At 42.3% G+C, this 22,286-nt stretch overlaps 2 protein-coding genes across 2 annotated transcripts in view; one reads left to right on the plus strand and one right to left on the minus strand.

The window, feature by feature from the left end:
* Positions 1-1,217: 1,217 nt before the first annotated feature.
* mep1bb (meprin A subunit beta b) lies at positions 1,218-10,600 on the plus strand. Its single transcript, XM_050033212.1, has 14 exons — positions 1,218-1,386; positions 1,500-1,518; positions 1,608-1,658; positions 1,746-1,789; positions 1,895-1,973; positions 4,019-4,136; positions 4,282-4,460; positions 5,099-5,317; positions 5,569-5,721; positions 7,087-7,296; positions 7,397-7,864; positions 7,956-8,135; positions 8,501-8,768; positions 9,707-10,600. Exons 1-14 carry the CDS (start codon positions 1,312-1,314, stop codon positions 9,933-9,935), a joined length of 2,292 nt encoding a protein of 763 aa, XP_049889169.1. The 5' UTR covers positions 1,218-1,311; the 3' UTR covers positions 9,936-10,600.
* Positions 10,601-11,114: 514 nt separating this feature from the next.
* The window catches only part of phlpp1 (PH domain and leucine rich repeat protein phosphatase 1), a 54,885-nt gene continuing 43,713 nt past the window's right edge, over positions 11,115-22,286 (minus strand). The window contains exons 6-17 of the mRNA XM_050033206.1: positions 21,576-21,803; positions 20,368-20,570; positions 19,757-19,817; positions 17,787-17,882; positions 16,993-17,148; positions 16,438-16,638; positions 14,977-15,139; positions 14,731-14,861; positions 14,488-14,601; positions 13,810-14,004; positions 13,463-13,691; positions 11,115-13,372 (exon numbers count right to left, since the gene is read on the minus strand). Of these exons, the coding sequence (XP_049889163.1) occupies positions 12,062-13,372; positions 13,463-13,691; positions 13,810-14,004; positions 14,488-14,601; positions 14,731-14,861; positions 14,977-15,139; positions 16,438-16,638; positions 16,993-17,148; positions 17,787-17,882; positions 19,757-19,817; positions 20,368-20,570; positions 21,576-21,803 (3,088 nt within the window). The 3' untranslated portion in view covers positions 11,115-12,061. The remainder of the gene's footprint in view (positions 13,373-13,462; positions 13,692-13,809; positions 14,005-14,487; positions 14,602-14,730; positions 14,862-14,976; positions 15,140-16,437; positions 16,639-16,992; positions 17,149-17,786; positions 17,883-19,756; positions 19,818-20,367; positions 20,571-21,575; positions 21,804-22,286) is intronic.

The raw sequence follows: 22,286 nt of genomic DNA on the forward strand, positions 1-22,286 counted from the left end.
ACAACATACGGGGCATGAGATATGCCCATTCAAAGTTTGCAATTTCAATTGGTTGCTATAGCGCCCCCCTTTGGCCAATTGATGTAATATTGCTTCATTGGCATCCTCCCATGACCCTCTACCACTGTGCCAAATCTCACATGGATTGACCAAGTCAGTGAGGAGAAAAACGAGGAACAGACACACCCACAGACAGAGTTTTCGTCATTAGATAAGATAGTAAGATTGGGTTGTAAAAATGGGTTAATTGTTGTATGTAACTATACATGTAAGAAACTGTGCAAAGAATTTAGTTAATAGAAGAAACGTGAGAGAGGGGTAGGAACATATAAGTTTTACTTCTACCTACTCCTTTTCGAACATTTCTGTTTTTTTCGTTTTTTTGTTACAATATTGTTTTAAACTTTGGTTCGAAATAAAGTCATTCATTCATTCAAAACAAGCAAGTAATGTAATCATAAATAAGTAGTGCTGACATTGTACTTTCATACAGCACTGTTAACCACTACCACAACAGAATGAATTGTGTATGTGTCTGCCCTGTCTTTTGTTGTATTAAACTCATCTCATATTGGACAAATGTCTTTACGTTTCTCTTCCCAACTTGGCTTGGGGGAAGGTATCAAGTTTTTTCAAGTCAAAAGGCTCAAGTGAAGTCACTGGATGTTAAAGTCCAAATCAAGTTCAGTCTAAGGTTATCAAATCTGTACTCGAGTCCAAGTCATGTGACCCACACATCTGACAGATCTGCCCAAGTACATCAGCAGGATGCATTTTCCTTTATTAGATGTAAAATTACACTGACAAAAATAGTCTTAAAGAATGTATTGGTTTATTCTGGATCAATATAATTAGCAGTTTGTTACAAGCAGGAATAAAATACAATGCATTATTGTTGCTGGTGGCAACTGGATTTCAATGACAGCTGCAATTTATGACTGTATAAGTAAAACAAGGTTAATGCAAACAAAGCATTATAATATGAGAAAGATCCAGCGCATCACTTCCTCCAGATGTTGTTCTTCTTCTGTCTTATTCTGAAAGGTAAGTAAGCATGACTGTTTTGCCGCCCCCTGGCTTATTGTTTCACTGTGGCTAATCTGCAAATGTGTAAAGATTTGTTCGAAGATAACAGCGAAGATTGAAGTTGCTGTGTAACTCAGACCCTTTACAGCTCTGTCAATTATCCACCTTTGACCACATTTCACTTTATTCCCTGCGTGCACCCCTCTTATTTCTGCACTCTGAGTGACTTGTAACAGCTGAGTACCTGTCACCTGCACTGTCCCATGTAGAGGGACACTTGAGGACATGGCAGGGACAAAACCTACAGGTGTACTTGTTCTTCACATTGCATGCCTCTTATGTTGTGCGACCCTCTGCTTGGTGAGAAGTTGCTTCTCTTTTTTTTTGAACATGCTGTTGTATGATAACTAGAAACCTGATTTTAATATATTTGTGTATCAATAACATGTATGTTTGAATTCTCTTCTGTTTAGCCCACAGCAAAAATATCAGGTAAATGATTTATTTTTTACCTTTCTATTATCACAAATCTGTTGCTTTCATTTGAAGTGTCTTCACCTATTATGTATCCATTTACACAGACTATGATGTGGATGGTGGACGGGACCTTGACATTTTTGACATCAATGAAGGTATGTGGGCATTTTTCATTCTCATATCTCCAGATTATTTCTCAGTAACTATTGTAAACCAGTTTTCCTCGTGCTTGGTCTCCACAGAGGCAGGGTTGAATCTTGTAGAGGGGGACATTGTGCTTGATGAGGTATGTTGATTTAACTGCTTTTCATTTTCACATGCACAGTTTAATATTCTGGAATAAAGCTTATGTTGTTACTGTCTTAATGGTTGCTTTACCTGACCACCACAGAGACAAACTCGAAATTCCATAATTGGGGATCAGTACAGGTGGCCAAAGACGATCCCGTACTACATGGAAGATGACTTAGGTAAGAGTGCCTGTAAGGGCCTGCATTTAGAAAATGTTTCTACATGAACATTAATGTTGTAAATTAGTCTTTTGGCAAACAGCTAATACCTTTGTACTTCTACTTAAGTAAAATTGTGATTGCAGCCCAATAAAACTGCTTCTGTGTACCAAGTGTGGTGGTGAATGACAATAGCTGATGCAAAAAATGCAGTGGGCCCAATCTAGAGCCAGTGTTTGGTTTATCCGTTCTGGGCTACTGTAGAAACAACATGGCGAGCTCCATGAAAGAGAACCTGCTCCGTGTGTAGATTTGAACGGCTCATTCTTAAGCAGGATTTATACATCTGCATCAAATCGATGCCGTACCTACAGAGTAGGCTCTGCGTCCATGTAGAGACTATGCCATACCCTACGCCTGACGTGAACCTCCCCAGAAATGTAACTACACGTCGCACCGATGTAGACCCCCCCCTGTCTATTTTTGTAAGCTGAAACCATGAAGCTTTTATTTACTTTAATTTCACAGATAAGAAACAATAAGTTGTGAAGAGAATAAAGCCTCCACAAAAATAGCATTTTAAGTCTGTGTGATTTATCCTGGCTTCATATGAGCTAGGCTAATTTACACAATGTTGAGTGCCATAGGCTTGTGCTAATAATGTTAGCATGTTATATTTGTTTGGAAAACATGTTTAGTATAAAGGCGCGTGCATATGACCAGCGTTAAAAATTTCTTGATGCCCGCTGTGCCATTGTTTTCCTATGGAAGCTGGTGTTAACGCTGACGTCGGGGTACTTTTTGACTTCGGCGTCGCGTTGTGGGCTTCACCGGCGTTTTGACGTGACGCCGAAAGTTCAATTTTGTTGAACTTCGACCCCGTTTGACGCTGACCTTTCCGTGTAGAGCCAATGATTTTACAGTAGAACACAGGCGGGGGGCGGGGGCGGAGACAGGGCACGGTCAAAATTTAAAGATCCAACTGCAAGATGGAGATGATCAGCGTTGGGTCAAGCCGACGGCAAGCGCTGCAGCGTCGGCAAATCAGCAATCATGTGCAAGCACCTTAAGACAGTTGTTTTGTCTGTGAACCTTGTGAGTTGTAATGAAACCGGATTTTGTAACTTTGCGTTTGTTAAATGTTGCTGTTGTTTCTGGCTTTGTTTAATTTGCAGAAATGTCAGCTAGCCGCTAGGCTAATTTATACAATGTAAAATGCCATAGGCTTGTGCTAAAAACATTAGCATGTTGTGTTTGTGGGGAAAATGTGTCCAGATAAAGACAAGTGCTTTGTCTGTGAATGTTGCGAGTTAATGTGAAGCCGATTTGTGTACTTGTGTTTGAAAGTGTCTCTATTGAGCCATGTTTAATGTGTGTTTAATGTGTGTTTTGGGTGTGTTTTAAATCAACTAAACTTTAGAGCACTTCACAGAAACCCCACTGCCGACTAGTGTTGTGGAGGTGTAACTACAGAGTGACAAAGACACTACAAATGCTCACAACAGCGTAGGCCATGTGCGTAGGCTATGGCATAGGGTCTGCAAGTATAAATTCTGCTTAAGGTAACAAAAAGACAGCTATCCTAATTTAAGGTTGATACTCAAAAATGAAAGCACAGTTATGAATATCATCTTCCATTTCTGCCAATATATCTCTCCTAAATCATACACACTAGACCTTTAATGCAGCCAACATATCACATAACATATCGAACATTACATATTTCCTTATTTGGCATAGTAACAATGCTTTCTGGGCATGTTCATATTTTTGTCACTTAAATCAAACATGCAACTCAGTTTGTAGAGAGGGGAAGGCTTAACAAGTCAGAGCCTTTCTACATACTGGGTTTTATTGATGTCAGAAGAAAATAAATGAACATATAAAGAAAAAAAGGCTGATTAATTTTTTTAAATATATATTTTTACACATACAGCAGGGAGTAACTGAGTAAAGCTGAAAGTTTAAAAAGAGGCCTTTTATGAATTTATGGTCAGTCTTAAAAGGGGAATTGGGAGATGCATTTTATCATCTTTAACACAATTGATTTATTATCTTCTCTGCAGAGATCAATGCAAAAGGTGTGATTCTGAAGGCCTTTGAGCAGTACCGGCTCAAGACCTGCATCGACTTCAAGCCTTGGAGTGGAGAAGCAAACTACATTTCCATCTTTAAAGGGGGCGGGTGAGGCGAAAAGAACTCTTATTGTTTAATGATCTGTTCAGATGGCAAGACAAGCTGTGCTTTATAGCCTTGTAATCTATTTATAATTACAACAAAAGTCCTCAATATCATGTTCATAAAAGCCTTGTTTGTTTTTATCTTAAAGCTGTTTCTCCTCTGTGGGAAACCGACGAGTTGGGAAGCAGAAGTTGTCAATAGGGAGAAACTGTGACCGCATTGCCACCATTGAACACGAGTTCCTTCATGCTCTGGGTTTCTGGCATGAACAGTCCAGATCAGACCGCGATGACTATGTCAGGATCATGTGGGACCGCATCTCAGAGGGTAATAAATCACTGCTACTACGATACCCAAATTATAATTAACTTAAACACTGAACATTCATGCTCCCACATATCATTAATCCCTCTATGACATGCCTACTTCATGGCTTCTGTTTCGTGTATGCTTATAAATTAACTGAGAGGGCATGTAAAGTAGCTCTCATGCATTGCACTTAAACAAGCTTTTCACAAAAATGTAAATCCTAATTAATCTGAAAAGTCACTTCAGTCATGCAATGTTTGCAAGAGGTTTGTTATGCAGGACTTTATGCAGCAGGTGATTTATTGCTTGTGTGATAAGCATGTGCATGCGTTAGTGTCCTGGCTGCATAATCTCAACAAGATAAGCAAAACACATCAAGGAATAAAACATTTTGTATCAGGTGCATTGGCCTATGCTCTTCAAATGGTTAATAAATCTATTTTGAAAGTCTGCAGTTAAAGTGTACATTGTACTTTGAGATGTAAGTAATCATTTGTCAAGTCTTTAAACACACACCAGCCACTGATAAGCAACATTTATTAGTGATCCTCCTCATAAACATTGCTGAAATCCGCTGCCACGTTTGGAGAATGGATGAAGACACTGTGATAATGATTTCAACAGCACTGACACCTTTATTTGTGTCTGATCTGCAGGCAGAGAACACAACTTTAACACCTACAATGACACCACCTCCAGCTCTCTGGGCGTGCCCTATGACTACGGCTCCATGATGCACTACAGTAAAAACGCCTTTCGCAACGGCACCGAGCCCACCATCGTCACCAAGATCCCTGCTTTCAGTGATGTCATTGGCCAGCGTATGGAGTTCAGTGACAGTGACCTGCTCAAGCTGCACCGCCTCTATAAATGCAGTAAGAGTCAACAACCTTACACACTTTAGTTCAGTTTTATTGTCTGTAAAAGAAGTGCTGTGTCAGCTTGTGCCGCCATTATTACAGCTAATTCTTATTAATAATGTCGTTGATAACAGCTGTCAATAAGATGATTTATCTCCTGAATTTATGCTACATGGAAATATGTGATAAGCTAAACATTGCCCTTGATCATCAGTTTATAGTTGTTCAAAGTCCTACACTTGTGTGCGTTTTGAAATGTCTTGTAGCCCAGGGCTCCACGTTCCTGGACTCATGTGACTTTGAACGTGAGAACATCTGTGGTATGATCCAGGGAGAAGGGGATAAGGCAGACTGGGAAAGGGTTGCCACAGCTGAAGGAGGGCCCAGCACTGACTACTCCAACATGGGCAAATGCACTGGTGAGAATTATGTTGCAGAAATATATATGCCACTTTGTGCAGATGCATAGCTCGGCATTAGAGAATTAGTTCACCCTTTTTCAAGTCCGTCTTAGAATAACAATCAAATGTCCATATGTACATTGAAAAAGTTTTGGGTCACTGCAATTGTTTCTCCTCTCCATACTGGCCCTGGAAAAAATACCTTCCAATGAGGGTGGACAAAAAAGCAGTCCATGTTTTGTATTAAATGTTTCTTTAAGTTCAACCAACGCTAATATGAGGCTATGAGGTGTGGTGAGGACGCATTGTTGGTGTATTGCTATTTTGAGGTAGCAGAAAGTGATGATGCCACTGACCAACAAAAACCTGGTCTAACATCAGGATGGCAAAGTATTTTCCTGATATTTAAAAGGCACAATATTGTGATAGTAAGATGCACCTCCTATGTCAAGTTTAGATTTTACATTTTTTAGTTTTGCTGTTTAAATATCCCACAATATTTGCTGCAGTGACATTTCTGCTCTTACTGCATTACTCTTAGCAGAAAACTGCTCGCTTCTCCAATTTGCCGAATCTGCCATGTAAATAGCGGTTTGTCAAGTGCAGGCACACCTGGCTTTTATTGGGAATGGGAGATACATCCTGATTGGTTAAATAATGTTACACCCAAAACACACCTATGATTGATTAAGGGACTAAATACAACCCTTTTGCCCTTTGACCTAGCAAAAGTGGTTGGACACGACCAAAATCAGTGGTTCCCAACAGGTGGGTCGTGGTCCGAAAATGGGTCATGGGTCCATTCTGAATGGACCGCAACTGACCAGCAAACATGTCAAGTTTGCAAAAAACACACTTTATTTTTAAGTACAGTGAATTTCTGGCACAGGGCTTTTATTCTGAAGTGCTGTTTCCTGCTATAGAGTGAGTGGCTAACCCACAGCTATTTGACAGAGACAGCAAACTAGCTTGATGACATGTCCAAACGCAAGTATGATGCTGAATGTATTAAACTGTGTGGACCTTTAACTAATGACTAAGGAGAAATCTGGACAAGTTGGGAACCACTGCCCTAAATGCACTTGCGCCGTATACCCACTTGATTTGTCTAGACAGATGAGGCCTTGCTGAACTTTACCACAGCACTTTAAGATGCACTTCAAAACAAGGACTGTGAATTTTGTCCCCCATCTCTGACATCACATGCAAGCATGTGAGAGGTTGTTTTAAAATAGACTTGTATAAATGAGAGCCTGTCTTTTAATCATTGCTATATTATAGACTGGCCTGTATAATCTTCCCTCTTATCATCCACTGTGCAGAGTGCATTGAAATAATGCTTCGGTACTGACATGAATAATCAAATAAAATTCTGATCTTTAGGCTCGGGGTATTTTATGTACTTCAACTCTAGCTCAGCCAACACTGGGGATACAGCTCTGCTGGAGAGCCGGCTCCTTTACCCCAAAAGAGGATACCAGTGTCTGCAGTTCTTCTACTACAACAGCGCCGGGGACACACTGAAGATCCATGTCAGAGAATATGACAAAGCTAACCCCAACGGAACACTGCGCTTTATAACCACTATAAAGGGTGAGTATTACTAAATTCTACTTGCGCTTGGAAAAATGTTTGTGAAATGTGGCGATTGTGAACTTGCTGTTCAATAAATTCAAGGTTTTTACCTCAACAGGATCCCCTCAGGAACTCTGGCAACTGCACCACGTGAGTCTAGACGTCAAGACGAAATTCCGCGTTGTCTTTGAAGGGACCAAGGAGACTTCTGGGCCCGTGACAGGGGGGCTGTCACTGGATGACATCAACCTTTCTGAGACCACCTGCCCAGAGTTTATATGGCGAGTGAAAAACTTCAGCCACGTTATGGATAACACTCCAACAAACACGTCTATCTTCAGCCCCCCTTTCACCTCTAAGGAGGGTTACACCTTTCAAATGGAGCTGTACCCCAACGGTAAGGCAGACTACGCCGGTGAGTTGTCGGCCTACGCTCATCTGGTGGCTCGTGAAGGGGACACAGGGCAGAAATGGCCATGCCCCTGGAAACAGATGACCATGATGCTGATGGACCAGCACTCACACATCCAAAAGCGCATGTCCAACCAGCGTAGTGTCACCACTGACCCCAACATGAAGGCAACAGGTGCAGCAATATTAAAATAAATTATTCTTTGGGTAAAAATAAATCCTACAAATATTATATTCATACAACCTTCCAACTTCCTTTTTAACAGGCTCTGACATGTTTTTCTGGGACGACCCTCGCAAGGTGGGCATTGAGGTCACACATACAGATGGGTCCAAGTACTTCCGAGGGCCAGGCGCTGGCACCGCAGTCTATCTCACCCACCTCAGAGCCAAGAGCAGGGATTTTATAAAGGGAGGAGACGCCATCTTTCTCCTCACCATGGAGGGTAAAAGCACCAGATTACAGTATAAACTCAACAGATTTCAACACAAAAAACATTGTGCGTCCAAGATATTAAAGATACAAGCGAGGAAATGTATTAGCTTATTGGTGAAACCACATCCATCCTGTCATACAACACCTCAATTATTTATTCAAGCATGCTACATACTCAACCCAGGCACACGTGCAAAACAGCAGATTTGTGGGATTACATATACCACTGATGCATGATTACACCCATGATTCAGATACCCACTTGTCAGAAAAACATTAGAGCCAATCATACATCCAGTCTGTTCATTACATGTTCATTGTTGCTCCTCCACTTGGATCTAATTAACCGCTCTCTTATGTGCTGCCCCTCTTCAGACGTGGCTCATCTGACAGTGAGCCAGCCTTTGCCCCCCACAACCCAGCCTTTGCCCCCCACAACCAAGCCTCCGTCTTCCACAACCCAGCCTTTGCCCCCCACAACCAAGCCTCCGCCTTCCACAACCCAGCCTTTGCCCCCCACAACCAAGCCTCCGCCTTCCACAACCCAGCGACCAGCCACCACTACGCCCCCTGATGTTTGCCTCAATGTGAAGTGTCAGAACGAGGGCGTCTGTATTGTAGATGAGGGCAAGCGTGCTTGCAGGTGAGTGCTTTAAAGGAATAGTTCGACATTTTGGGAACTACACATTCACTTTCTTTTAGATAGTTAGATGAGAGGATCAACACCACCCTCGTGTCTGTGCAATATGAAGACACAGCCTGCAACCTGTTAGCTTAGCTTAGCAGAAAGGCTGGAAATGGGAATACAGCTAGCCTGGCTTTGTCCTAAGGTGACAAAGTGCACCTTCCAGCATCTCTGGACCAAGAAAATCTACAAATCAGATTGTCACATTGTGGTTTTATGAAGGGTTAAAGGAAGGACTCCTAGCAGGAAATTCGTGGCAGGCAGTGCAGGAAGGGATCTGTTGTAATACCACTTATTTAATGCTTTTATTTTTATTTCTATTTAATCTCTCAATTTGTGTTTTAACAAGTATTTCACTGCTGGAAAGATGGCCTCTTTATAAATCGGGGTTGTCTGTGCAGAAAAAAGATGTAAATATTTTTTAAATTGGTGCCTCATGATCAGAGAGAACAGAGAGAAGGGGCTGTGGCATTCGCTTTTGTTCAAGAGATAGAAAACCTACAGCTACCAGAATGCACTGCACTACAGCAGACCAATAAGTGCTCCCAGGAACAAATGATCCAGATGACACAAAACACACTTCAGATATATCTTATAGACACAAGAGTGGTGTCAATCTTCTAATCAAACTCTCAAAAAAGCAACGTATTTCCCAAAACATCTTTTTTTTGTTCATTTAAGAGCATTCTTGAATTAAATATTTGAGGGGAAAGTATGGTTTAACTTCATGTAGATGAAGCCCCATAAAAGCTATAGTGAAAAAAAATTTCTGTCTCATCTTCCTCTATTTACCTCCCACCAATGTTTCAACGCCCTCTCTACATGCTCCGTAAAAGTGCTGGGAATACCTTCACATCTGATTTTTCTCTCTCATCCTCTTTGTCTCTGCTGTCCAGGTGTGTGGTGGGCGACGACTGGTGGTACTACGGGGACAGCTGTCAGTACAAGGGCTCCGCACAGGATAAAACCACCCTTGCACTTGCCTCCTCTCTGTCTGTACTGGGAGTGATGCTGGTGATTACGGCGGTCAGTGTCGTCTGTGTGAAGAAGAAGTATAAGAAACGCAGCAGCGCCAACGGTAACAGTGTTGTCATGGAAAACATGAATGCTGGTCAAAGACCATAGTGGGAGACCATGACCTTTGTAATGATAGCTTCATGAACAGAAGCATAATGCAAAAACAGACTTTAAGTAAAATAAATTGGTATGTGTTTTGTTCAGTTTTTATGATAAATATTCTGTTGAGCAAGCTTTGGATTTATAGATGTAAGGCTAGTGATTCCAGTGAGCAAAGCAAACACATACTGTAGAGAAGTGATATCCAACTTACAGCCCATGGGCCAAATCTGGCCCGCGATAGGGTGCAAGGTGGCCTAACGACCATTTTCTAATTTACAATGAAAATGAATTAACACTTGAATTTTTTTTGTTCTTTGAATGTAAATAAGATGCTAAAGTGCATTAAAACACATCGAAATAGTATTTGTTTATTTAAAAATAAATAAAAAAAGACCAGTGGAGGATCTCCCAGACCACCAATGGAGGCCAAAGCAAAGCCCTGAAGCTGCTGCGACTGGATCTGCGTCTTGGCAAAGATGAGGACATCAAATGTAGAAAGGTTGAAAGCAGGCAATTAATTTATTATATATGCTGATAAATATTATTGATGTTTGTTTATTAACTGGCCCCTGGTCTTCTGTCATTTTGCAAAAGTGGCCCCTGAGCAAAGCAAGTTGAATATCCTTGTTGGAGAGCATAGTATTATATGACACTGCCCCCTTCTGGTCATTTGGTATAAAAACACTGGAATAAACTAAAATAATATTGTAAATACATTAAATGCATATTAATTATTAAAAACCAATCCAAGACAGCATGACATATATTCACAAATTTAAAATTTATTATACCAAAGACAGGAACATCTGTGTTGTCTCTTTTCCATGTGGATATATTTGTTTGTATTACTGAACTTGACACAGTCATGCCGGTGATAACAGTTACTGTAGGAGGGAGGTGGGACTAATATTACGTGTACGTGTCCGTGTGTGTGTGTGTTTGTGTGTATGTATGTGCGTGCATGCAAGTGTGCATGCAAAGATCTGTCCATTAGTGTTCATTAGATACAGTGATGACTACAGGACATCACAATCAAACAAAGTGGAGCAAACCATGGCAACTTTGTGTAGTTATACTGCATGGAATGTTGGGGTTTCTGACCTGCCATTTCACATATACATTTGTATGTGTGAGTGTGAGTGTGTGTGTGTGTGGGTCTATGTTGGAAGATAAAGGGGGAAAGGGGGGGGGGGGGGGGGTGTGACACCTCCATAACAGCAAATTCTTGGTGAACCTCATGTCCTCCCCACCACCAAATCCTTCACCGACATACAGGTACGTAGTTCCTTTAAAAGCATCAGTATACAACATTTCTCTTATTTACAATCATTGGAAAAAAAAAATCACCATTTCTCTCAGAGAAGATTAGTAAAAGTGACTGAGTCACCATAAAGAGTATGCAACTCCTAGGAGTTAGTATTTAAAATTTCTACAAAAAATTTCTATGCCATTTTACAGGCCAAGAGCCATGATTTACTGAAGAAATACAGTATTTTAAGTGCCCTATCTACAACAGTTAAGTGTGGTATTACTGGTGTACCATTCGACATAGTCCACTGATAATAAAAAGATTATGTGTCTCTGTTTTAAAAAGTTCTTTCAGCAACTTCACTGTGTTCACATTAAAAGATATGGTAAGTTCTTACAAAACAAACAAACAAACAAACCATGGAATTGTTATCCATATTAACAAGTGTTGTGGCGAGCTAATGCTATTGCAAAGAGACTAGTGTTGAATACATACTCGGCTGGTTGTCTAATGTAAAAACAACGTTCCACAGTCTGTGAGAAGGGCACGACCATGGACACCAGGAGCTGTGTCCACAGCCTATTCAAGAGCGTTGAGTATCATTAAAGGGCTCATTTGCTTGCTTGTTTCATGAGTTGCTTGGGTAAAAATGAGTGGATCACGGTACAGTGCATGGTTCTTCAATGACGAGGCTGTTTAGAGCAATGAAGGCCGTTTAGAAAAAGTATGATCCAACTTTTTCATGTGCATTTTACAGCCTCTTGAGGAAACTTGTTTGTGTCCGTGTACGGAGAATCAGACTGGTTAGGTCAGCGGTACAGTAGGCTTCTGTGCATGCTGCAGCTGGGAGGGAGATGAGGCTGTAGTCGGTGGTGTTGGTTGTTCAGAGAGGGGTGTCGTAGTAGTCTGTGGGCTGATCGGTCCCAGGCGGCTTCTGCTGTTTCTGCTGATGCTGCTTCATGATTTCCTTCACCTCCTCCTCCAGCTCAGGCGGGATGATGAACTGGTCATCTGGGTCAGGCTGGGCTGGAGCTGTGAAGTAACCCCCAGACTTTTTAGAGGGAGCGTCAGCAGCCACCTCAATAAGGTTGTGACTCTTTTCCTGGCGCGCCACTGACCCATTAACCCTCCTCTTGCCTGCCAACTTCCCTCCATCCCCGCCTCCTGCTCCGACTCCCTGCCAAGACTCATCTCTATCCAGCCCGTTCTCCGCCTCACCGAGGCTCATGTCGACCCCTTCCTCCAAAGGCTCTGGGGTGCATGGCGGGGGAGGGGGTGGAGGAAGAGTCAGCAGGGTTCGCTCCTGGCTGGAGGATGAGGGTAATGTTTGGGGTGACGAGGAGGACTCTGCTTTGAGGCAGTGGACATCCGCCTCTACTTCTACGCGGCTCCCGTTAGAGAAAACACCAGCTATGGGCTCCTCGTCCTCACTGTCCAACCCGTTGTCAGACAGGGCGCTGGAGAAGGTGGCACTAGACAGCTGCCTCTGGAAGGAGCCCGCTAAGCAGGCAGGATGGACGGCACAGCAGCTGCGGGCAGAGGGCAGCTCTGAACCTGGGAACAGATACTGGCAGGGCTGGGAGGTTGTGTGGGCCTGCTGGTGCTGTAGGGACAGCGGGTGGGCCTGGTGGTGCAGGTGGAGGTGTGGATGGTGAGGCTGCTCATGCAGCAGCACCAAGGAGCTCTGTGGAGGCTCATCAGATGAGGCTGTGGAGCCCACCTCGCTGCTCATCTCGCTGGTACTGATCTCACTGCTGATTTCACTGCAGGAGGAGGGCGGCACAGGGAGGGAGCCATCTGAGGGCCTCTCCTTGATGGCAGAGGATGATGGGGGATAGGGGCCCAAGCCGGGGCTAGGAGGTGGCTGTGGAGGCTCAGAACAGCAGCAGGAGCAGCAGTCTTCACTTACACTGAGCTGGACCACAACAGCACTGAGGCTGTCAGTGCAGCCGTAGCCTTGTGCCAGCGTGCACAACTTCTTAGCAGCGGCCAGGCCGTCAGGGACGTTTCGAACAGCCTCCACGGCTTCGATGGGAGACACAGCATCCCACAGGCCCCGGCTACCCAGAATGAAGAACTCATCCTGGGGGGTTAGAGTGACAGTCTGAACGTAGGGACAAGGGATGACGGATGGATAGAGGAAGGAGTAGCCCATGATTCGTGTAGAATCGGTCACGCCATTCACCTTGTTGTCCTATGGAATAAAACATACACATCAATACTTTGTTTATGCAGTGCACATCTGAAATTACATTTACATTGAGATGCTTTCAAGGATCTCTACCTCAGTGATGATGGCCCTGTGCTGCCTGATTCTGCGGTATTCCTCCTCCAGCCCCACATTTTGGAGCAGTGACAGCGACAATGGCTTTCCGTCTCGGCACAGGATGGCCTGGCACTTGCCAACATTAGCTGCTGTGAGCGTGAAGCAGCCACCAGGGTCGGTGGGGTCATGGCGAATGTGACACAGAGCTGCCGAGCCACCCAGTTTCTGTCCTGCAGTTCCCAGTTTTCTATGGTGGCAAAGAAAGAGGCGACAGAGTGAAGATTTAAAATGTCTCATCTCAGTCAATTTATTGGGCGAGAGACAAAAAAAATTAATTCAAACTAAAAATGCCTGTGGTCGCGTACCTTTGCATGACAAGGAAGGTGTTGGTCATGTAGTCCTCTTCGCTCTTGGTCTTGTGCAGTTCTTCCGCCAACACGTCATTCATCGTGCACTGCAACAAGTAGGGCACCTCCACATTCCTGTCGCCGTCAAACACGCCGTACAGAGCTTCACGACTCCCGCAGAAACTGTTTACTGAAAGAGCCGCAACACACAGCCTGAAAGGAAAACAAAAGAAGGCCATAACATCATTGAGGCATGCGCCCAGTGAGGAAATAATGGGTGCTTCAAAACTCCTCTGTTCTCCACATATTGATCGCACTGCTCTGCTCACTAATAACCATGGAAACAATGCCTTCTGTGATTCATTTGACTGTTCAGCAGCGCCAGCGTCATCACAGCAGACGTGCCTGATGAACATCACTTATATAGAAATGTGGAAACGATATGTGCAATTGCTTGAATCTCTCTTTTTTCGCATGCACATTTAAAGTGTTGAATTGGCAGTTTAGCCTGAACAGAGATGTTTTGGCATGTGAGTATACATGATTCATATTTTCAATAAGCACTGCTTCAATATTTGCTTGGTTTGAGTCATCTAGCTTTAACAATGCGCATTCCCAAGAGGTTTGGATTAGTGATGCTTCACCGGACGACTGTGATGGTGCGTGTTTTTTCATCACCGACTGAATTGAACTCACTTGTTCTTGACGCCCGAGGCCTCCGTGTAACCATGACTCCACACAGCAGGCCCACCAGATGCCTCGTTCGATGAAAAGGTCGGAGGCGGATCGATACGAAAGCAGCGGATATTACTGAAAAACAACAAAACATGAAATAAATGACATTCACTCTAAAGATACACAAACTACTGACTCTACTCTATTTGGAGGGGTTTCTATCATGGAAGCTTTGATTAAATAAAAGTAAAAACAAGAACATACTTGAGCTGCTCGAGCGTCTTGTGGTCCAGGTTGAGACGAGGGTTTCCAGTCAGATCCAGCTCCTGTAGCTTGGGAGGCAGATTCTCTGGCAGTGTGATCTCACTCAGCTCATTACAGCTCAGATCCACACACTGTTGGAGAGGAAAGGATGTGAACACTCGCACACATACAGTAGTAGCTTCAGGGGCTCATACGCATACTGTACATTAGCATGCACAGAGATATTATGCATTACTACTGTCTTACTTTCATCTCCATCAGCTGCATGACCTCAGGGAAGACCTCGATGGCGTTGGAGTGGGCGATGAGTGTGTGCATTCGCCGGCAATTCATGATGGTGGTGGGCACAGTCTTCAGCATGTTTCCGCTCAGGTCCACCTCCTCCAGCTCCTCCAGCTTGGCCATTTTACTGAGGAAAAAGAGGAAGGCGTCGGGTGAGTGCAGTCTGCACAGTGATCATTTCAACAACACTATCTATGGTTCCAGCACCCCATGTGTGCAGATTTGCTGCCTAGTTCATTCTTTAACCCTTTGAAACCTGAAGCAATATCACTTTTCTTGTCCTGCTTCAGATACCTTTCACAAGTATTTGAACCTTTTAACCTTGAGCAAATTGATGCAATGTCTTTAATTGTAAGCAGTGGGTGTGTCTTGAGTAATTTTTTGCATATGGAGAGAGAGGGGGAGTCTCGGATGGGTTTGAGGAGTGAGTTCCAGAGGGTGGGAGCAGCAATGGAGAAGCCCCTGTCCCCCCAGGATTTGTGCTTGGTCTGGGTGGGGGTGTGGACAGGAGGTTTGCATCGGCAGAGCAGAGTGTGCAGGTGGGAGTGTGATGATGGAGGAGCTCAAACAGGTAGGGTCTCAAAATTGCAAAACATTAATAGATTTAGAAATTTTTTTTTTTAAAAGCTAGGAAAAAAATTAAAAAACGCGGGAAAAATTTATCTATAATAATTATTATTACATATTTAAAATTATGGGACATAATTATTGCAATTTTTAAGAACTTTTTTTGGGGTCTTTTCCTTGTTTGTTTGTTTGTTTTTAACTCTTTTTTTTGTTTTTTTTGTTTTTTTTTTGTTTTACTAATTTCCTTGTTTTTAACTTTCTCTTTTTACTAATTTCTTGCAAATTTTTTGGGGTCATTTCTTCTTTCCTTGCTCATTGCCGCCTTCCCATGTTTTGAAAGAAATCAAGCCAAATTAAAATTAAATAATTTCGGTTTCTGGACTGTTAGTTCAAAAAAAATAAATTTAAACTCTTAGAAATTGTGTTTAACATCTTTAAAAACTATTTCAAAGCTGATACATTACTTTGGCCAATAAGTTAAAAAATGCAAAAGATAGAATATGTTGTCCTGTTTGTTTTATTGGACCTATGTTAAATTGTAAATTGTAAAAACAAAATAAAAACAAAAAAATCAATGTCTTTATATTCTGATATCCTAATCCAATCATGTTTGCCTTTTGTGTTAATTTAAAACATGAATATCAGCCACCATATTGTTATCAGACTATTTTAATTCTCAGGTATTAATATCAGTATCAGTCTCAAAAGTCAAGTATTGGTTGGTCTCTAGCCTTAATGATTTACTAATTTATAAATAATCAGCAGATGAATCAATAATGAAAATGACTTAGTTCCAGCCCTAAGAGGTGAGTTAAGTAGAGAGAGGAATGAGTGACAGTGTAAATGTAGGTCCTTTACCTGGCTGGGAAGGTCTGGAGATGGTTGTAAGCCATGTGCAGAACACGTAGGTGAGCATGGCCCGTCAGCAGGGGCACACACTTGTCTGTCAGGCGATTATTGGTCAGGTAGAGTTCCTGCAGGATGCTGTGGCTCTCCTCTGATAGGCTGGATGGCGGCAGGTGCTCCAGCTTATTGGCTGACGCGTTCACACACCGTAAGCTGAAAGTAAAAATGAAAGTTCTGACTAAGTTTTGTGCTTCTTCACACAAGGACATGAGACACAGCAAAGAGTCACTTTAATTACAATCTTCTAACTTGGACGTCTACTTCCATGACCCTGCCACCCTCATTAAAATCTTCCCATCTCCTATCCTTGTCCTGGTTGGTTGTTTTTCATTTGGCCGTCATCCTTGACCTTGGATATCCTGTCCTCGATTAAAATCCCATTCATAATTTCTGTCCTTCATCTTCATATGTCTGCATCTCCCCTCCCTGCGCTTAATCTTCTCGTAAGATGTCGAGTTCATTATCCGATAAGAAAACAAATCACTTTGGGCTGATGATTAATGCTACCTGTCAGATTTGAGGAACAGGTTGCAGGGCAGCTCCACCAGTTGATTGTGCTGTATGTCCAAAACCTCCAGCAGAGGGCGCTCCACCCTTTCAGGCAGCTTCTGCAACTGGTTATGTCCTGCACTCAGCTTCCTCAGACTGTTGCTGCATAACAACCTGCGGCATGAGAAAGATACAGATGGTTGGGTCAGTATGAGAACACTACGCATAAACATAGAGAAACTATAGTGGTGTACAGACAGTGTGTGTAGATAGATAGATAGATAGATAGATAGATAGATAGATAGATAGATAGATAGATTGGCTTGTGTACAAGTGGACTCTAACTGAAGTAGGCTGGATCAGTCATGGAAATGAGGATAGTGCAGGGGGAGGATGGAGGCGAGGATGAGGATGTGAAAACAGAAAATAGCAGCGCCTCTAGTGGAGCCTGCAGCTGAAATACATCATCCTGACACTTATTGGGTAAAAAATAAATCTGTAGACAATGAGGGGACCAGAGGAAGAGACAGAGAGAAAAAATGAAAAGAGAGAAGCGGAGGCAGGAAGGCTGACACGAGCCAACGCGAGACAGAGAGGAGAGGAGGAAGTGAGGTGCATCTGACCTTCTAAAGGGCTATATAAAGCGAAAGAGAATGGACGGCGGCTGCGGAGGGTACAGGCTATCTGTGTGATTTATGAGGCTCTACGGGGGGATAGATGACTGGCCAGCAAAAGGGCAAGGGAGAATAATGCAGCACTGTACTCCATTTACAGGCTAACGGACACATTTGCTGAGGGAGAGAGAGACTCACCGCGCCGGGAGCTCAGTGATGAGGTTGTGGCTCATGTCCAGAACTTCCAGTTTCTTTGCTTCACACAGCCAGTCTGGCAGGGACTCCATATGGTTCCTACAGGAGGACAGGGGATGACGATGATGATGATGATGAAGAAGATAAATTACCTGCAGTTTGTTAAGCGATATACCTAACGTGGAATATAATGTACAAGTTGCTGCATGTGTTGATTCAGTCCTAACAGTGCTGCTCACTTCAGCTCTAGTTCTAGATTCACTTCATCACATAACTTGAGTTTCAGCGATGTTATGTGTCAGACAAATAAAAACATTTTTCCGCAAAGTAGTGTACAGCTGCAACAACTAATCGATCAGCTATTAAATCAATCGCCAAATCATTTCATAATCGATTTATCAGTTTGACAATTTTTCTAAGGAGAAAAAAGTAAAAATTTTCTGATTCCAGTTTCTTAAATAAGAATAGGTAACACTTTACTTGAAGGTATCGACATAAGAGTGACATGACACTGTCATAACTATGACATGACATGGTCATGAACCTGTCATAAACATTATGTACATGTCATAAACGTTTATGACTGCTGTCATTAAGTGTCATTCGGTTTTTGTAATGACAAGTTGACATTGTTTGGGTTGTCTTGATTATGACAACTTGACATTAATCAAAGTGACATTACCAGAAGTTGTCTTTGTCATGACAAGTTGACATTAAATTTGTTTGGGATGTCCTTATTATGACAACTTGACATTAACCAGGATGACATTACCAGAAGATGTCTTTGTCATAACAACTTGACATTAACAAGAAATGCACCTCTTTTTGTGTTTATGACAAGTTGACATAATGATTATTATTGTTATGACAAAGACATCTTCTGGTAATGTCATCCGAGTTAATGACAACTTGTCATCATAAGGACATCCCAAACAATTAATGACAACTTGTCATCATAAGGACATCCCAAACAAATCTAATGTCAACTTGTCGTGACAAAGACAACTTCTGGTAATGTCACTTTGATTAATGTCAAGTTGTCATAATCAAGACAACCCAAACAATGTCAACTTGTCATTACAAAAACCGAATGACAGCTAATGACAGCAGTCATAAACATTTATGACATGTCCTGGTTAATGTCAACTTGTCATGACAAAAACATCTTCTGGTAATGTCACTTTAATTAATGTCAAGTTGTCATAATCAAGACAACCCAAACAATGTCAACTTGTCATTACAAAAACTGAATGACACGTAATGACACGTAAACACATCTTCTGGTAATGTCATCCTGGTTAATGTCAAGTTGTCATTATAAGGACATCCAAAACAAATTTAATGTCAAGTTGTCATGACAAAGACAACTTCTGGTAATGTCACTTTGATTAATGTCAAGTTGTTATGACAAAAACATCTTCTGGTAATGTCACTTTGATTAATGTCAAGTTGTCATAATCAAGACAACCCAAACAATGTCAACTTGTCATTACAAAAACCGAATGACAGCTAATGACAGCAGTCATAAACGTTTATGACATGTACATAATGTTTATGACAAGTTCATGACAGTGCCATGTCATCGTTATGACAGTGTCATGTCACTCTTATGTAGATACCTTCAAGTAAAGTGTTACCTAAGAATATCTTTACTCCTCTGTAGCAGTTAACTGAATATCTTTGGGTTGATGACAAAACAAGACATTTGTGACCGTCATCTTGGGCTTTGTGGAAACACTAAGACCAAAAATAATCTACAGATTAATCGACAATACGTTTCACCACACTTTAAAAAGATCAGTTCATGCAGTTACATCTTAAAAGCTAATTTCCTCACTTACATTAAACAGTTAGTGCTCCTCTATGTTTGCAGGGCAGAGCGGATTTACTGTAAATGAGCTGCGTTTCTAAAATACCTCTCTAATTAAAGCTGCTTTTTGTTTGTTTGTGTGTACTTGTGGGATTGTTCTCACCTCGAGATGTCCATGTAAGTTAGATTGGACGGCACAGGACTGACATCCAGTTGTCGCAGCTCTGTAGGGAGAAATCCAAACACATTAACCTACAGCAAGGACAGACGCGGTCTATTACAAAAGCAGTGTTTGGGGAGGGGTGACAGAGAGAGACAATGAGACTGCAGCACTGATGATAAAAATGAATGCATGTAGGGAGAGGAGCGCGGGGTGAAATGATGTTAGACGGGAGGAGAACGGGGTGACATCTGTGAGGTGAGATATGTTATTCTGATTTCAATTTAGAGGTGGTGGTGGTGTGCACAGTTGAAAGATGGACTCAGATCTTTTGCTCAAGTGAAGATAGCAATACTACAATGTAGATATTATTCAGACGATATTTTTGGGCTTTCAAATAAATGTAGTGGAGTAAAAAGTACAATATCTGTCTCTGAGATGTAGTGGAGTAGAGGTATAAAGTAGCAGGAAGTGGAAGTAAATCAAAGTTATACTTAAGTACAGTACTTAAGGTAATGTATTTTCCACCACTGGTTATGTGAGAAGGGCTCTGTCTTCTCTAAAAAACACCATTGACCTCACAGAGAACAGAAAATCCTGCGTGCCAAACCCACCGTTGTTGGAGGCGTAGATGCCTTTGAGCAAGCAGCCCTTGGCCTTGAGACTGCCGATGCGGTTCCTCTCGCAATGAAGCACCTCCAGCCTGGGGAAGACCGAGGCGTCCAGGTCGGTCAGCCTGTTATCCCTCACGTCCAGCTGGGTGACATGCCTCAGTAGGTCAGGCTCATCTGGCACCATGCTGGAGATCTTATTCAACCTGGCAGAGGGGGCAGGGGCAGGGAAGAGACAAAGGTTCAGCTCCCATTGGCTCAGGTTGAACTGCACAGGCTGTGGCCTTTCTTACCAGGCAGGGAACATGCCTCGGGTAATGCCTGATATATTGTACTTGAGTTTTGCTCAGTGCTCGGTTGCTCGGTTACAATGTTTAAGCTTTAAGTTATTAGAAAGCATCTACGGCAAAAAACAATCTATCCCATAAAAAACACCAGAATTTGATTCACTATATTCAGGCTAAAGCAACAGCCAACCACATAATTTCCCAATTTGTCTTGATTGACTTTGTGATGAAAGCATTGTGAAGCAAACCTGTAATTTAAAAAAAAAATGCAGTCGGCAAATAATGTAGAAAAGGGACATTTTATGATAAAAACTACTGGAATGAAATAAAAGTTTTGCCGTAAACTCTGTTCAATTGAAATAACATTTCATAACACAGAGCTGAGCTTTTAAAATTCATCTGATAATTTCACGGTTCTGTGTTTTGTTTGTATTTTTAATTGACTAATCGTTTCAGCTTGACTAGACACATTTTCTGGATACAAATCAACAGAAACAAACAGCTGCTGCTACTCATCCTCCTCATCAGAGATACAAAGTGATCTTTGCCCAAACAGGAATGCTGGAAAATGTATTGACTGACCTCGTTTGAGCAAAGACAGAAGGAGTGAAGTATTAACTGGAAAATAGTGCAAGTCACTCCAGCTCTGTGCTTTTGCAAACAATGGGAAGACACCTGACGGAGCCACTACAGGCAAATGATTTCCTGATTCCGTGCTGTCTGGAGTTCTGCTTGTGTTTTGGCTTCCTCTTGGTGTTTATGTTTCTATCATTAGTGGCATAACACGTGTCATTGAGTACATTGCTTTGGACAAGCTTGACTGAGGACAAGGATGTCAGAGTTAATTAAATAATCTCCAAATCATCATTTCTGTTTAAAAAAGAAAAAAAAAAAAAAAGCAATCATCTTCCTAAGCTGCTGTACCTCAGATCGATGTGTTTGACACGGAGCAGTCGGAAATTCTGCAGGGTGAGTATTTCCAGGTTGTTTCCAGCCATGCACAGCTTCTCCATGGAGGTTAACTGCTCCAGCACCTGTGGCACGTGGCTGAACTGGTTGAAGGAAAGGCCCAAGTAACTTAGCCTCTGGAGGGAACCCAGCTCGTTGGGAAGCTCATCGAGACTGTTGCCGTCCAATAGGAATGTCTGCAAACTGAGAGGGGAACACATGATTAGCCGACTGTCCTCCTTAATGAAAGAAATAATAGGCAGGATGACAAATTAACAACGAACTTTCTTTACTTGCTCTGATAGAGCAGCAGGATCAATGATGTGCCAACTACAACTACACGAATTTCAGCTTCATAATCAGTGTACATGACGTCCAGCAGATGGCAGTAGCAGCATAAATGCCCTACCGGCCACTTCAGGAATTTGCAGGCATACCAGATCATTCCTGCAGATTAACTTCTCATCTACCCATGGCTCAACCGCATACCTGTATGTTAAGTCTCAGATGAGGTTTGAGTTTAAAGCTCATGGAGTGCCCATGAGTCAGGACTGACTCAGCTACTAAATGACTCCATTAATCCATGCACTCCCCTCTGTCACAGCGGGGGAGATTGGACCGAATAATTCATGACTGATCAAGTTTAAGACCTGTTGTTTAATGCATTTTAAATATTTTTACATATTT

The sequence above is a fragment of the Epinephelus moara genome, chromosome 21 (assembly GCF_006386435.1).
Source record: "Epinephelus moara isolate mb chromosome 21, YSFRI_EMoa_1.0, whole genome shotgun sequence".
Classification (NCBI taxonomy): Eukaryota; Metazoa; Chordata; class Actinopteri; order Perciformes; family Serranidae; genus Epinephelus; species Epinephelus moara.

Bases quoted from the DNA above. Each gene is read 5' to 3' on its own strand.
- mep1bb (XM_050033212.1), top strand. From the start codon at position 1,312: ATGGCAGGGACAAAACCTACAGGTGTACTTGTTCTTCACATTGCATGC. The intron at 1,790-1,894 runs GTATGTTGATTT...TGACCACCACAG, and splicing joins GGGACATTGTGCTTGATGAG to AGACAAACTCGAAATTCCAT. The intron at 7,297-7,396 runs GTGAGTATTACT...TTACCTCAACAG, and splicing joins CTTTATAACCACTATAAAGG to GATCCCCTCAGGAACTCTGG.